The sequence below is a fragment of the Rhodamnia argentea genome, chromosome 10 (assembly GCF_020921035.1).
Source record: "Rhodamnia argentea isolate NSW1041297 chromosome 10, ASM2092103v1, whole genome shotgun sequence".
Taxonomy (NCBI): domain Eukaryota; kingdom Viridiplantae; phylum Streptophyta; class Magnoliopsida; order Myrtales; family Myrtaceae; genus Rhodamnia; species Rhodamnia argentea.
In genome coordinates, this window is record NC_063159.1 from 15,695,230 (window position 1) to 15,711,900 (window position 16,671).

Genomic DNA, 16,671 nt, shown 5'->3' on the forward strand with positions numbered 1-16,671 from the left:
TCAAAAGTTACCAAACGATGTGATAAGTGCTTCGGTTTAGTTAGTATAGTCAAAATCTTTTCTAGGTACACGATTAAGAAGTAATTTCTCGACATTCCAATTTGATTCAATTTACATTCCGACAAAAAAAAATCGATTCAATTTACATAACGGACAAAAACGGAATAATGTATGAATAAATAAATAAATAAGGAAAAAGAGCTCACCCAGACAATTCGCGTATAAGGAAAAACCTCTCACGCCCTTCCTCCGACTCTTTCCCGCCACTTTCTCGCTCCCTCGCTCTTCACTCGTCCATCTCCTCCACTCCAAGTCGCTCCCGCCGATCGGCGCACGGTTGAGCTCCGAAGATGTTGTGGGTCGACAAGTACCGCCCGAAGGCGCTGGACCAGATGGCCGTCCACGAAGATGTCGGTCAAAATCTCAAGAAGCTGGTACTTTGAATCCCTCGCCTGTCCTAAATTTCGGGTCTCTTGCTACTCTAGAGCTTCGAACGATCGTCAGCGTTCCTAATTATCCCGTTCCTGTGTTGTTGCGTGCGCAAAGGTGTCGGAACAGGATTGTCCCCATTTGCTCTTCTACGGCCCCTCTGGCTCTGGCAAGAAAACCCTAATCATGGCCCTTCTGAGGCAAATGTTCGGGTCCAGCTCTGACAAGGTTCTGATTTCTTGCGATTGCCTCATGTCGTGCTTTGTTGCTGTGCGTGAGAGGGAGAAGGGGGGTGGGATGAATCATGTTGGGATGTGAAGTTCTGCCTTACAGTGAAATATGGTCTGGTTCCACTGTTATTTTTATTGGCAACGGTGGCTTGAACTTTAATGTGATTTTTTTGCAGGTCAAGGTGGAGAATAAGAATTGGAAAGTTGATGTAAGTGCTAACACTTTTATGAATTTCTTGTGCTTCATTTGTCTATTTCAGCTACGAATTTTGTATTATTAATTAAAATCCTGCTGATACAATTGTTTGGTTTTCTTATGGAGGAATTTCTTTTAAACTGTAGGGGTTAGAATAGCCTCATACTTCAGCTAGGAGGGGAAAGTAGTGACTGATAACTGTAGCTTAGTTGACAGTGGCTCATAGTTGTGAGCTTTGTTTTATGTTTCCATTTTTCTAAGGTGAATAGTCTCTAGCAATTGTCTGGAGGAGTGTCCGTTTGCTCACAGCTTCATTCTGTGAAAACACTGGCCTATCAGTTCTTTCATTAATAACGCCTCTAAACCACCATAGTTGAAATAAATTTGACACGTTCATATCGTAGTCATCATCGACTGTTAGTTTATTTATACTGGAACTATATCGTTTTCATTTACATGGGTGAGGTCTTGCTTGTCAATGCATATTCCAGTGGTGGAACTTGTGACATTGTGTTAGTGGAGAAGTCAAACATATTTAGATTCCCTGTCTTCTTCCCCCATGGTGCCATTACTCCTATACTATTACAAGGAGAAGTGCAAGTAGCAATACTGTCTTAGGTCATTTGTTGGTAATATTGGACATTTAGCAATTTATCATCTTCTATTGTCCTGTCAATGCAGGCTGGAACGAGAACTATTGATATAGAGTTGACTACATTGTCAAGTACTCATCATGTTGAAATGAATCCTAGTGATGCCGGCTTTCAGGACCGATACGTCGTTCAAGAGATTATCAAAGAAATGGCCAAAAACAGACCCATAGACACCAAAGGGAAAAAGGGATTCAAAGGTGATATTGCTTTATCATACCTTAGATTTTCTCATCCTCTTGGCACTTCTTATATGATATTATCAGCAGTCTTGTAATTGTAAGGCAAAGCTCATGATAGCACATTGCACTTCAGAGATTTTGTTCAACTGAAACGACCGATATATACAATATAGGTAGCGTATAAGTCGACGATCAAGAGAAGTTTTGCCTATATAGAGAATGATGTTTGCAATTGATGGTGGACAATGGTGCTTAGGTGTCACATTGACATTGATTGTGAGCGAGGGGCTTTTAATAATGTTCGTCCTTGAGGATTTTATGGCTTAAAGGTGAAAAAAAAAAAAAAAAAACCTTGGTCAGTTCCAATCTTGGCATCAGTGGGTCATTGCTAGTGTTTTGAGATAAACAACACAAGTTGACTATATAAATTGAGTGGATTGAGCAAAATATAAAGCAGATAGAACTTTCAAGAAGTTTCTCCATGACGTGTTATGTGTGATTCCGAAATCGTATAGTATTTTCGAGTACTATCTAGGGTATATTGTTTTCCTCTATTGCATGACTTGGAATATTTCTTTAAAAATGCCTGTTCTTACTGAAACGTATGGATTTCTAGTTCCAATATTAGGTACATACATATATTTGATGACCTCGTTCTTTTTGGAGATTAACATGCTCTATAAAAATGAACTGAAACCTAAAGATAAGATTAAATCTTTAATCATGTGGCAGTTCTGGTGCTTAATGAGGTTGACAAACTCTCAAGAGAGGCTCAACATTCTCTGAGGAGGACGATGGAGAAGTATAGTGCATCATGCCGACTGATCCTTTGCTGCAACAGCTCATCGAAAGTTACTGAAGCCATTCGTTCTCGCTGTCTGAATATACGAATAAATGCACCAGGAGAAGATCAGGTTAGGAGCTTGTTTAGCGCTCTTAGCATGTAGATAATTTTTTTTGTTCAGCAGTACAAAAGATAAGTGGATAGAATTTATGTCTTGGTATCTAATGTGGAGTCCTTTCTGAAAGAGGGAACTGTTATAGACCTTGTGACATGGATGTGGATCCTATCAGGATCTGTTCTTTTTCTTTGCATCGGCAACTAATAGGTATGGTTTGTCCTTTCATACCAAACATCGGATGGTAGGATTGAATCATATGCTGGCAGGTGATTGAGAGCTTTTAGACACAGCCTATCTATTTTTTTCTCATTCTTGCACATGATGCGATTATTTAACAAAATTACGGAGTATAATGCATCAGAATATCTTCTATTGCGACAACAGAGGAACCCTCATACTAAAAGCGCTTGAATGATAGACTATTGGTCTTGTGGGGTCATTTCGAGTTGAGAATTCTTGTAGCATTGCATCAATTGTAGGTGCATCTTTCTCTTCCAACTCATTGCATACAACATTTGGTCTGCATTTATATAGTGCCCATGTCAAAGATTGCAGATTTCTCAAGCAAGATTGTCAGCAGCTACATTATCTGCTTGATTGTTGTGTGGACATTATTAAGTTATGGGTTCTTATTTATTCAAATGTTCTGGCAGATTGTTAAGGTGTTAGAATTTATTGCGAAGAAGGAAGGTCTGCAACTTCCTGCCGGATTTGCTGCTCGCATTGCAGAAAAATCAAATCGCAGTTTAAGAAGAGCGATACTTTCCCTTGAGACTTGTCGAGTACAGCAGTAAGATCTTAGGACTGTTGCTCAGTTGCAGTGCCTTGGAGTTTTTTCCGATTCATCTATTCATGCTAGATCATTTTCTTTTGGCCATATTTGGAGCTAGAGTAACTGATAGTTCTTTCTGTTGATGCAATGTAACAATGGCTTTAGGTACCCTTTCACCATAAACCAAGCAATACCTCCGATGGATTGGGAGGAGTATGTTTCTGAGATAGTATCGGACATTATGAAGGAACAGAGCCCAAAAAGGTTAAAAGCGTTTCGCATTCTACTTTCACCAGTTTTCCCATGTGTTGCTCGTAGTCAACCTTTTAGCATTCCGTAGTATTATATCTTTCAAATGCCACTGTTCAATATATTAAATTGGAAAAAATCTCTACTGTGTATTTAGTGATCAAAAGTTAGTTATTAGTTCCAAGACTTCCTTAACTTATATTATGAGTAAAACTTGCAGAAGGTTTTTGATAACTTTGGGTGCATATGGTGCTGTGCATTGGGACTTAGGACATCATTGCATGACCAAGACAATATAATTTATCTTCTGATTTCTACTGTTGTGATGATGTGTATCTACGTGCATGTGTGTGGATCTTTGCTCACTGCATTTCATGGAAATATGCTTGTCATGATGGACATGAGCTGTAACTAAACGCCTGCTGTTCTTATTCTTTAGGCTATTCCAGGTTAGAGGGAAACTTTATGAGCTGCTCATCAACTGCATTCCTCCAGAAATCATTCTGAAGGTATAAGTGCACTTCTCGCATCATTTGTATCTCCACCATGTTATATCTACTTCTGTTTCCTTGCAGAGGCTGCTGCATGAGCTACTGAGAAAACTAGATGCAGAATTAAAGCATGAGGTCTGCCACTGGGCAGCCTACTATGTAAGTATCTCTACAAATTCAACTTTATGTTGGGTCACCCTAATTGCAGTGGCTTTGCTGTAGTCTTCTAGTTTTGCGATTGCCACCTAAAGAATGTCACTGGGATAATGTACTAAAGATATACTAATGGTTCTTGCTTCCAAATTTTGGTAATCCTCCATTCTATTATCCATGAACAGGAACATAGGATGAGGCTTGGACAGAAGGCCATATTCCACCTTGAAGGTACAATATTTTTGTCAAACTATAACAAAACTAAGTTGCTTTCTTGTTTTACTTTGCCTTGGGAGTTCTTCTCTCCATGGTGGCTGCCGGCATTAACTAATAGGGGCTTACAGCGGGCACTGTGGAAATTCAATTGTAGTCTGAGCAAGTACAACAATGGGGATTTGCTTTGGGACTCTCTCTCTCTCTCTCTCTCTCTCTCTCTCTCTCTCTCTGATTGCTGGAATGACGTGAAAAGATGACTTAAAATTCAAATTTTGATGCAAAAGTGGAGACTATGATCCAATTGGTGTTTTTTGAGGTCTACAGGCGAAATTATTGCCTTCTGCTTAACGCACTCTACTTTACTCTCATGCAGCTTTTGTAGCCAAGTTCATGAGCATATATAAAGCTTTTCTGATTGCAACTTTTGGCTGAGGATGCTTGGGTTCTGCAACATTGCGATCTATTGAAAGAGGGGAGACAAGTGTAAACTGATTTTGGCTCCATGGGGTTCAGTCCAGAGTTTGGCAACTATTGTCAGGATGCTGAGTCATGATGGAGACAGGTGCAGAGTTTAGTTCTCAGGAGCCCCTGCTCTCTTGTTTTGAGGTCTCTCTTTTTGATCGTTTTCTCATCTTTTTGACTAGTTCAAACTTTTATGGAAATATCTATGAACATCTTATCTTCCTTGTCTTATTGATAAATTGTACTCGATCACCTTCTGGCCATTGGGAAGAATGGCTATAGAGCCTATCCGGATAACTTCAATGTATGGTTTTCTAAATGCCACATCTAGATTAAGCAGGTTACATTGTTGAGATTTTATGCTTGGGTTCTGCAATGTATTTAGCACCATTGTAAGGAAGATTTGCTCTTGAGTATTTGAGATTTGCTCTTCAAAGATTGCTCACTGTTGATATATGTCAACACATGTAAAAGTAACTAGAGAGGCACACAATAAGGAGTAAGACATGTCAGACTTCGATAATCAAGACTTGAGCTGGTCTCGCGTTGCATTTCGGGGCAAATTGAGCTATTGTGTTGTCATGTTGCTTCTCCACATGACCAGATGTCATTTCAAATTTGTGTAGATGAAAGGCACGTGGTGTTTCCTTGTATTTGAACATTTGTTTTGGTCGATTTGAAGAATTATAGTAGAGAGTTATAACTGAGGATCTGATGTCGATGGGTCAGTCAGAAGTTCTTCAGGTGAATTATTCTGTGTTCTATTATCTAATTTGGGAAAAGAAGCAGATGTAGGAGGATGAGGAGCATGAGGAGCATGGCTTACCCAGGGGGAAAATGGCTGTTTGAACCTTGGGACTATTTTCATCACGTTGCGCGCACGTATTTTCATCACGTTTGTGGGAGATTAGCATGAGTGCATGACTTTTTAAAGTATGAAGTGTATGAGTTGCATTGTAGTTCCTTACAAGTCGCATTCTAAAACTTACATCTCCTCTTCTATTCGCACTTGTTTATTAATCCCAGTTGAATGAGTTAAATGGTGAAAGAGTGAAACTGCTGGACCAAGCTATATGGTTTAATGACGGGGGAGCAGCAGTTAGTTTCTTCCCTTCCATGGTAAGGTTTCGTACTTTGAGATCCCTCTGTTCTAGGATTGAATTCAAACCCTTGCTCCTCTTGTTCTAGGAACAATTTTTCATAGAGAAAATAACTGCAGGAATAATTCAATGCGACTGCGTAGCCTCCACGCTGTTGCTTTACCCTTCTGAAATTTGATTTGAATTTTACTATCATTTACCAGGCGGTGTAAATCCTTCTCATCAGGCCAATGAAACAACTAAAAAAGTTGAACGTTGCCAAACACAACAGCATTCGAGGACGGCCAGATACCTTGGAAGGCTTCGGTCCACAATGGAAGAGGCGTAAAGAAATGTTATAAAACCTCCTTTTCATAATATGAGTTAGCAATGTGAGAGAACGAAGCATAAATCAACTTATATTGCACAATGAAAAAATTGTTGAAGAGGATATATATTTACATGGCTTGGTTTTGTGGAACATCTGTTCCGTGATCTACTTTACAAACATGACTCCTGCGACTCTCTATTGAAATACTGATTAAATATATGCATAGAATACAACATAAGATCCACGCATTGCCCAGAGGAATTTGACCTTGCAAACTTTACCACAAACAATATTCTCCACCCAAAAGATTTAAGCCAATGAGTCTCCAGAACTGCGGTAGATTTCATCAGCATGAGCTGCCGGCACATACACGGCATCAAGCAAAGAGCTGTGAGTCCGTCCATAGAACACATACACGAGTACCCCAACTATCAGCCATACAGAAACACGAGCCCATGTAGCGGCCCTGTTGTTTCAAACATGAAAGAGGCACATCTATAAGATCAAGGTCATGAAAGGAGAAAAATGGCAAAACACAGAGACTGCTTCTGATGAGAAATTACAAACTATGCGCAACCATGACTTTATTAGGTTGTCTAATTAAGACCCCATAAACTTGAAGCTTCAACCTTGACATCCAATAGTCAAATAATGCAGAAGCAAAGATTGCACTATGAGCATGTTGTGGATTAAAAGACTCACCCAAGATTAATCAGCAGATAAACGTTGATCAGAATACAGGCAATAGGCAAAAGAGGAACAAATGGGCAAATGAAACCTGAAATAAGAACGTTAATGTAATCAGTTCCAAGCTTCTAAGTTCAATATCCACTCGGCAACAAAAGCTCAGGTATAGAGAAAATGAAGGGGACTAAATTGTGACACTGTCAAACACCACTAACTGAGGAGATGATAATGCATCTTCGTTTAACCAAAGAAATTTCGAATGAAGAGACCAAAATGAGCCCATTTCCTCAGGCCTTTAGTCACAAGATTATCACAGGTAAAGCAAAATATACGCATGCTGACAATTTTCAGTAGTAAGATGGCGTGCACGAGGACAATAAAATTGTGATTTTGGTATCGACACAAATTGAACCTGAGTGATTTCCAGGTCATCATACTTATGCGACAATACAGCGAGTCATAATGTCAGCAATTCGCATTGATATCGGATAAAGTTGAACTTTCCTCCTATAATCAGATCTTACTTTCCAGTCCTTTGTATATGATATGGCATGAGAATTGAACCTACATATCCGCATCTTCCTAGTTTTAGAATATAAACATAAGCAGTTCTAACATAACATACATGCAATAGAGAGCTATGCCCGACAAGTTACCATTCAAGTTTCTACCCCACACAGATGCCATTGTCATGCAACCGAAGAGGATGAGAACATGCAGGAGTAAATAGCTAGTGCAAAGGAATCTAACATGCTAAACCATACCCAGCACGAAGGATAACATACCTCCCGCATGGCCAAATTTGTGCCTCCTCTCATCTTGATCAATGCAAGTCAGCACAATGAGACCAGACAAAAGGAAAGTGCCACCAACACCACACAAGGAGAAGCGAAGATAGCTGAGAAGCGAAGTAACAGAATTAAGAAGGTAACCTCGAGAGAGAGAGAGAGAGAGAGAGAGAGAGAGAGAGAGCATCTATATACTGTAGAAAAAGTCCGTTTTAAAATTATTTCTTCTAGATAAAATTTGAGCAACAAAATCTGCTGTCTCCAGTGTGTGGGGCTTTAAGTGAAGACATTTTTTTATCCCGTTTTCACCATCTGGCCTCACACTGGAGGACAAGCCATATATCGCTTAAACTCCTTATTTCATAATACAAATTAAGCATAAGAGAGCTCCTTTGGAATTTCAAAAAAAGTGACATCATACAAGTGTCTGCAGCATATTCTCCATACACCCACCTGGGAAGTCCCAAACTTGAAGCTGAATAAGTGAGAATTAAAGCCCCAATGCATGTGAACATTATAGTCCAGCCAGCAATTTTTCGCCTGTTCTTTTCTGTCAAGACCTCTGCATGAAGAGATGGAGAGCTAATGGATGAGGCTTGGGACAAGTGGTGGAAACAAGAGATAAACAATTTTTGGTGGTTCTGACCTTACCAAAAAAAAAAAAAAAACAATTTTTGGTGGTTCTGAGGTAAATAAACGTCTGACGGAACCAACTTCAATGTACAATCACCCTACTTCACCTCATCATGCAAGAGTATGACATTGCATATGAAATAGCAATACCTTCCACTTTTTCTACAATAATAGGACAGTCAATTGATGCTTCCTTTTTGCCTAATAAAGGCTGAATACTGTCCTCAGATTTGCCATGAGAAACTTGAGAAATGAACCCGCTGCTCTCCTGTGAATCACTATAAGCATCAATTGACTCCTGAAGAGATGATGGAAGGGGCACCTCATCTGGGGGGACATATCTGAGAATCAGCACAGAAATTGCTACCATGGTAAATGCAAGAAGAGTACCCACACTGACCTGCAAAGAGAAAAGCTCATCTCAGTAGCATGTAATGCTATTTCAATTCAACCTCTAGGATCTTTTACCCATACATGCAATACAATATCTGAAAATTCAAGGATGCAGCACAGAGAAGCCAACTAATAATACGAATTTATCACAATCTTCATTGTCTTCTTTTGTGGATATCCAAACTCATAAGTCCATTAATCGGGCATTCTCGCCTAGTTCATTTATTGTGTCCACATTTATAAGATATCCTTTTGTAGCATGTGATACGTTCCATACAGGGTCCAACTTGGCCTTGTTTTGGAAAGCATCCAATGCTATAGGTCTAACAGAGAGCAGCACTTTCCTCAAAATGAGGCAAGGTTACCATAAATAAACCGACTTAAAGGGTAATATTCAGGCAAACTCGTCAGATTACAGACACCAGTAGTAATTTACATCTCATGTTGCAAACTATGATATTGTCTCTGAACTCCTTTTTCCTCGACAGAGTACACCAACAAAGGATCTTTAGAATTTCACCACCATATCTAAGATTGAATTCATCAATTAGAATGTACAAATATATGGACATGATCACTGCAAAAGTAAATACTCAATTTTAGTTAAACTCGAGCTTATAACCCACAAATTCTGACTGCAAACACAAACTCACCATGCCAGCCAACTGTGACACATCCATGAAGAATGCCAGTGTTGCTGCCCCAATACCAGTCACAATAGTGCTCTTGATAGGAACTTGGGTGCGCTTGTTTATATCTGAAAAGAAAGAAGGCAGGAGTCCATCTCTCGCCATTGCCATGAGAATCCGAGGCTGAAAGAAAATTACAGATTTAGAAGATTAAAGATCAGTGAAAGCAATATATAAAATGTGAAAACAAAATCCAAGCACCAGGAGTTCAGTAAGCGGGTATGACATAAAGTTAGCATCCAAATACATGTAACATAATTTCCTGTGGGTGGCAATCGCAAGATACAGAGAATATTAGTTACCTAAAGAAAGTGTTGACCTTCTACGCATGGTGCCTTTCTACCAAACCCGATATTTCTATATGAATCTACAGCTAAGATTATGACGAATGCCAAGAAAAGGGGAAAATTCAAAAGTTAACCTTAGGTACCTTTTTCTTCTATGGTTTGACAGTATTTCATACCCTGAATCGAAAACTATCATTAAGACTCCTGTGTTAAGGAGAAACAATGAGCAAAGCGATTTTTGGGCAGAATGATGACTCTCCCAATCCATGCACTTAAAATAAAAATAAAAAAACTGTAAACCGCAAGATCCTGTATAAATACACTCCCAATCTCAATCTATTAGTTATAGCTGAAAAAATAAGTCAATCGGGCAAAAAAGGACTGTTTTCGGATCACTCCAAAAAAATTAATTATCAAACAAAGTAAAGAGTAGATCACAAAAACCATCACCGGAAGATTAAAAAAGGCAATCGCAGATGAAATGTGGACAGCTATGACCTCACACAATAACAACTTGGTAAAGTAATAGCAATAAATGCAAGCATTGGACCACAGAAAAAGTCCTAAGCACATCATCTGTCTACCTGAGGAAGAATGGAGCCCATTAGTGTAGAGCAGAGAGCAGTAACAGCTCCAGCTGTGATTATGTACCTGCAACCAAATAAGGAAGCATCATAAACAAAATTCCGGGTGCACATCCGTCATCCCCAGCAATGGGAGAAGCTGCCTCAAGCACTTCGATACAAACTATACACCTACGCTGCCCAATGCATCCCATGGCTTGCAAATGCAGAGGAGATGGGGGTGTCAGGGTCCATTGCAAAATAAGGTACAAGACCAACAATCACAATGGATACCATCATGTATAGCGCACAACATATTGATAATGCAGCAGCTATACCCAGAGGCAAATCCCGTTGTGGGTTCTTCACCTGTCAATAAAGTTGCATGAGATGACTAAATTTTGGACCCCGAAAGGGATGAGAATAAAACAAAAGGCATAAGTTTGTGAGAGGGCAAAAAAACAGAAGAGCAAAAATCTGTACCTCTTCAGCTGTGCTGGCAACTGAGTCAAAACCAATATATGCAAAGAAGACGGTTGCAGAGCCTGCAAGCATCCCATCAACCCCAAAGGGAAAGTACCTGTAGATACAGTAATTACTCACAGGAACTTACTTTGCAAGAAGTCTACAAGGGAAAATGAGGGAAGTGTTTCAGTACCCAGTAGGAAGTTCATAACCAGGCCATCCAGTCTTGAAACCCAGATAACTGCCAGCTACTATGACAAAAATCATAGCACATACATTAGCTGTTGTGACGATACCTTGAGCCAGTGTACTCTGCAAGACTACGTTCAGTCAATAATAGCTCGTAAAGGCACTTTGGCATTAAATTAATCTGAAAGAGGGATTACCTCCTTTATTCCCACACATAACAGCCCTGTAACGACGATTACTAGGACTGCAGCACATGGGTCTACCACTATATCAAGCCCAGGGATGTACTGACGAGCTAAAAAAAAAGGAAGACTGTCCCCTCCTCCAAAGAGCAAAGCCTAGAAAAAAGCCGATCTCAAAGTCAATCGCAAAAGCAAAATACAATGCTGGCATGTGCTAAAATAACTTGTAATCCTTAACTATCCAGAGTGAAATCCATTAAGCTACCAACGCCACAAAATCTTAAGAGAAAATAAACCTCTCTCAGCAGAAAAGCAGTCTAAACTATGAACAAAAAAGGACACAATGCTATCCAATCTTAACTTGCTAGGAAATCCTTAAAAAACTTATAGATCATGACAAAATCCTGACCAGGTTAGGAGATATGCCGCGAGCGACAGCTGAGCCACCAATTGTGTATTCCAGTATCAGCGCCCAACCAATCAGCCAAGCAACACTGTCAAGCAAAAAGCCATGATGTGATGATGGTTTGAACAAATAATAGAAGTATCAAAAAGGTTGACGCAAGTCTAGCAGTCTATTTCAATTTCAACCAACATAGTCAAAGCCAACTCATGCAAACGCAAGCAGTCGAGATTGAAAGGAAAAAATGTTGATCGTCGTAATTCAGGAAGGATGAAAAGAGAAATTGCTAATCAAGGAAAGCCTCAATCAAAACAGATTGTCCACGAACTGAATAATTCGTAGAAAATTTCTACAAAGTATTACCCTTCTCCAACACATATGTATGAATAATGATAAGCGCTCCCAGCAGATGGACAACGGCTTGCAAGCTCTGCATAACAGAATGCTGAAAGAGCTGCTGCAATTCCAGCTATCAGAAACGAGAAGGTGAGAGCCGGTCCGGAATGCTCTCTAGCAACTGTCCCAACAAGAATGTAGACTCCAGCTCCAATCGTAGATCCGACCCCTTGCAAAACCATAAAGTTTGAAGTAAGCTACTAAGACTTTCAATAGTAAATAGGAATGATGCAAAAGAATTGGCCAAACAATTATATAAGAGGTGTCTTCATGGACGGGGAAAAGGGAAAAGACACACTCAATGCCAAGTTCAGTGACTTTTAAACTGAAATAAGAAACAAAGACCAGCAATTAAATCCTTGGTCGTAGCAAAACAAGAACCTCCAGGCCTTCTGATTGTAAATGAATAGAAAGAGTAAATCGAAGAGCAAATTAACTCAAGCTCAAAGAGCACCATGAAATGAACTCCAAAAACTTCATCACGATGGCAGGGGGGCAGTTTCCGGAAGAAGCAGGGAATGTCAAGTTTGATCAGCATCATCTCATCAAAAACAAAGCTTCCGAGTTCAATGGGCGAATAGGAACATATAACACGGGTCAACAAACAATTTTGTCACCAGTAACATCATCAACCACACAAAAGAGGCCAAAAAAATCAAACTACAACTCCACTCGCACCAACAAAACCGAAAAAACAGAAAAAGAAGAAGAACTTCAGTCTAATTCAGCATTTACCAATGGCGATAAGGTGAAGAACAGACAACTCCTTGGCTAATTGATGATGACCGCCTCCCCCCGACATGGTGTGAGCCGAATCGACCTGCTTCCTCCGCACCAAACCCTTTACCCAACCCCCCCATGATCCGTTCCCACCCGCCTTTTGGGAACCACCCAGAAAACCCATCAAATCGAATTCAATGAATTCTCAATCGCCAACACAACAAGGTGACGAATTGAAGCTTCTTATAGACAACGAAGTCAACAAAAGGAACAAAGCACACCCTCGGGGTATTTTCAGGAACGTGTCAAAGCAGACATCATTGGAACTATGACATCATTAGATTAATAACAAAAAGGGGCTACCAGGACGAAGCTGCCCGCGTTTCCCTGCAAAGCTCGCGACGAATTTTTCCCGGAGAGATGGTTCGGCTTCGCAAAGGGAAAGCGGGCAGATGGACTTCGAGAAACAGAGCCAACAGAAATGCCGCGGGGGGGAGGGTTGGGGGGTGCGTATTCCGTCGCCAATTATTTGCGTGCGGGTCGAATCACGTAGCTGCCCGCTGCCCGGCGGGCCGAATCGGGGCTGCCCGCCAATTTGGTGGAGACGAAGAATCGAGCCCCGCACCAGTTTGCGTGATGCAGCAGGAATCAGCGTCGAGGATCCTGTCGGGGCCCACCCGCTCCTTTTTCGGTGAATAGTTTTTTAGACTTAGGTGGCCTCTCTCCTCTTTAATTAGATTAGAATTTAGATGAAGGTCAAAGCATAAAAACAAAAGAGTTAACGCTCAATTTACAAAAATTTGATTAAAAATAAGTGCAGCTTCCGTAGCGTGACTTTGCGTGAATTAAAAAGGAATTGGCAATATCAAGCAACCTTCTCTGTACTAGAGATTATATAGGGTTTTTATCCTTAATCGCGTCGCACCATTCATACGTTACGTACTTAAGACCTTTGAGGACATCTTACTAATCTCGCAACGGCAGTCTCTATCACCCCATCGCAACCGATTGATTAAAAGCTTAGAAAACAATGGTGTGATCAAGACAGAATCACGAAAAAGCCTTGACCAACATCATCGCGAAAAATCTCTGACCAACAGTCACTTCTTCGACCAAAAAAGAAAAAAAAAATCCTCACTTCATGCATACACAATCCGATGAAATTGTTTAAAAGAAAAATATTTTTTAGGGACCGAAAATAATAAGCTTAGATAGATAAGAAAATAACAATTCTTTCTGGTAATTTAAAAAAGAAAATTCACTAAACCGCCAAGCAAATGAAAGTAAACTTTTCATGAAAAATATTTTTCTTCATCGTGAAATCGACGCATCCCGACTAACTCGAGCAAAGCATAGGGTCAGCTTACGTGGCATCTGTTTGAGAGACCACCTGGTATTGTTTCCTTAAAGAATGGAAAGGAATGACATGCAGCATCCGTAAACCTCTTGTTTTTCTTGATTAATTAAAGCGCGCAGCCTCTGATCCTACGGCTATAAGAGACCGCTCGTGATTAATGCTAGGGCGGTGCCGGAAATTTTGATTTAACAATCTATTTGCTTTTACGTGACCCTTCGAATGAAATTTCTTGAACTTCTTGATAGAATCCAAGTGTCAAATATAGCGTATCGATCAACTAAAAGAATCATGTTTTAAACAAGAGCGCGATAATATAAGTAAAGAAACACTTTTTGGGATAGTAAAATATCAACCATAAATTCACATACCATCACCGTATATTTTGTAAAAAATACTTGTTAATCGAGAGATCGTGTGGTCACAAATAATCGATAGTACTATCAGATTATCAATCTAATGACTTCCTAGTAAATATTCAAAGAGCCTTGATAAATGTTGAAGATATAAAGAAAAGTAAAATCCTACCATCATTATGGCCATTAGTGACAAAATAGGGCACGCCTCTAATCATGATTTAATTAGTCACTATTCTAGAAAACGATGTTCACATTCGCGATTTCAAAGGTCGAATAGGAAAAACTCTCTTTGAATACCACGAACTAACCTAAACATGTGAATCACGTTTATTTGTGTTGGGAATGTGATTCATGCTCCCAACGATAGAAAAGCATGGGGGTAGAGGTTGCCAAATCATAATATTTTATTAGTAGCCCGGAACCTTGTTCCAACCCGTTTTTTAAAAAAAGGTGAAGGTTTGATAAAAGAGAATTGGGCTTTGAACCGGCGTTCGATGACGCCGAACCTTTTCGAATCGCCAACGCTACATGTGGGTATCCTCTAATTTTTTATTAGTAGTTTGAGTGGTGCTGAATAACAAGTTATGTAAACTTAATGAGCTTTAATTGAGTAGTGTAACGAAAGACGCAATGTGCTAATTATAATGTAATGCTCTGCCGGGCGTAGCTTTAAGAATGAACGGGAATAAAAACCTCGTGTCTTGATTTTTTGTTTTTCTCGCCAAGCTTTATTTTATTGTGAATGGGTGTCAAATCCTAACAATTTGGGCTTAACATCAATACTTCACAAGCACGGAGGTCAATATCATGTTAAAAAGGGAATAGGCCAAGGAGTTGTATTCCTTTTGAGAAAAGTTACGAATATATCAAAGGTTCATGAATGTATTCTGTTTGATGTTCGACTATAGCAAGCCTGTTTGAATACCCACGTACAATTCATCGCGTTATAAATAAGTTTCGTAAATCGATCTTTGCATCCACATCATCGCTTGTGAGTAAAATCTGGAGTTTCTTGTTCTTTTTTATTTTATTTTTTTTGGGGGTTCTTTTCTCTTTTTTGTTGTGCGTTGAAGAATCGGCAACTTAGCAACAATGTCTTCGTCGAAATCTCAATCCATGCAAGGTGCCAGCGAAGACTAGTTGGGTAGGTTGCCAATGCGTGCTAGTAACTCTTCCTTTGGTCAGAAACCCGCGCAGCCTTCCATAGAGTATACTTGAAATTGTAAACTTTTCGTTCGATTAGGCAGCTTCTTCAATGACCCTTTCCTAAGAATGGACCGGCAAAGAGAAAAGGAGCTTACCAATGCTCAATTTATGTGCGATTTTCGGGCTCTTTTTTTTCTTTTTCTTTTTCTTTTTTTTCTTTTTCTCCGTGGCATGCGTATTCAAATCTTTGGTTCGATCACTCTATGTGGACACCCGATTTCTAGCAATATTTTTATTCTTTTCTTGGAAATTTTATATAGTTCAAAAGGGACCCTCGCGTCACGTCTCCTTCGATTATGAGGTGAGACCGTGAGATCTCAATCAAGGCAAAAATACAAAAATTCAAACGTGCCTCCGCTTGTGTGGAATGGGCATAAGGTGGACGAGTAGCGAAGTCGGGTCCAATCGTGGCTTGTGGTCCAAACGAGCAAAGAGCATTAAATGATCGGATGCTTCTTTAATGATGACCAAACAAAGAACCATAATCAGCACCAAGACAAAAGAGAAGTAAGAGTAAAATGGGCAGCTTTGAAAGGCTACACCAATTGGCGTAGACAATTCAAGCGTTGACGTTTTCTTATGCACGTGCCAATAAGAAAGAGACGGCGTAGATATAGACCGGACCTTTGAAGGGTTCAAACTAGTCGAGAATTTCGGTTCGCGATCGGGGGACTTCCAGGACGGTACCGACGCGGCCGCCAGTAGGTTTCCGACGTTCAAAACGCGGACCGAAGCGAGGAAGGAAGAAAGCAGTGGAGACACATGGAGGTTGGGAACGAAGTAGGAGGGAGCCATCGTCAAAAAGGAGGAGCATGACGAGGAAGACACCGGAATGGAATGGCGGGTCGGGTCAGACGCATCATCATCGTCATCATCACAATTGTGAATTCCCAAGCAGCTTCCGGTGAGACAATTTGTTTGTTTTGATTCGGAACATAACGAGAGGAAAAGTCGTGCGGGTATGTGGCAGTAAATTAAAAGCGAGTAAAATAAGGTTAAGTGGAATCTTCGTTCG

The 16,671-nt window shown here is 40.1% G+C and overlaps 2 protein-coding genes across 2 annotated transcripts; one reads left to right on the top strand and one right to left on the bottom strand.

Moving 5' to 3' along the window:
- Positions 1-213: 213 nt before the first annotated feature.
- Positions 214-5,251, top strand: LOC115731125 (replication factor C subunit 3). The gene is made up of 11 exons (XM_030661760.2): positions 214-434; positions 547-657; positions 836-868; positions 1,537-1,705; positions 2,420-2,601; positions 3,243-3,379; positions 3,527-3,625; positions 4,050-4,119; positions 4,186-4,260; positions 4,440-4,485; positions 4,844-5,251. The coding sequence occupies exons 1-11, from the start codon at positions 351-353 to the stop codon at positions 4,900-4,902; spliced, it is 1,065 nt and encodes a 354-aa protein (XP_030517620.1). The 5' UTR covers positions 214-350; the 3' UTR covers positions 4,903-5,251.
- Positions 5,252-6,437: 1,186 nt separating this feature from the next.
- LOC115731096 (cationic amino acid transporter 2, vacuolar-like) lies at positions 6,438-13,219 on the bottom strand. The gene is made up of 14 exons (XM_030661728.2): positions 12,753-13,219; positions 11,985-12,186; positions 11,628-11,712; positions 11,234-11,374; positions 11,041-11,159; positions 10,866-10,962; positions 10,579-10,751; positions 10,404-10,470; positions 9,497-9,655; positions 8,601-8,850; positions 8,271-8,379; positions 7,815-7,927; positions 7,045-7,120; positions 6,438-6,808 (listed from the first exon to the last, which is right to left on the bottom strand). Exons 1-14 carry the CDS (start codon positions 12,919-12,921, stop codon positions 6,652-6,654), a joined length of 1,917 nt encoding a protein of 638 aa, XP_030517588.1. The 5' UTR covers positions 12,922-13,219; the 3' UTR covers positions 6,438-6,651.
- Between the last annotated feature and the right edge of the window lie 3,452 nt (positions 13,220-16,671).

Coding starts and splice junctions, on each gene's coding strand:
- LOC115731125 (XM_030661760.2), top strand. CDS start 351: ATGTTGTGGGTCGACAAGTACCGCCCGAAGGCGCTGGACCAGATGGCC. Junction 658..835: donor TCGGGTCCAGCTCTGACAAG/GTTCTGATTTCT, acceptor ATTTTTTTGCAG/GTCAAGGTGGAGAATAAGAA. Junction 3,626..4,049: donor AAGGAACAGAGCCCAAAAAG/GTTAAAAGCGTT, acceptor CTTATTCTTTAG/GCTATTCCAGGTTAGAGGGA.
- LOC115731096 (XM_030661728.2), bottom strand. CDS start 12,921: ATGGGTTTTCTGGGTGGTTCCCAAAAGGCGGGTGGGAACGGATCATGG. Junction 8,851..9,496: donor TGTCACAGTTGGCTGGCATG/GTGAGTTTGTGT, acceptor TTCTCTTTGCAG/GTCAGTGTGGGTACTCTTCT. Junction 7,928..8,270: donor TCAAGTTTGGGACTTCCCAG/GTGGGTGTATGG, acceptor TTCGCTTCTCAG/CTATCTTCGCTTCTCCTTGT.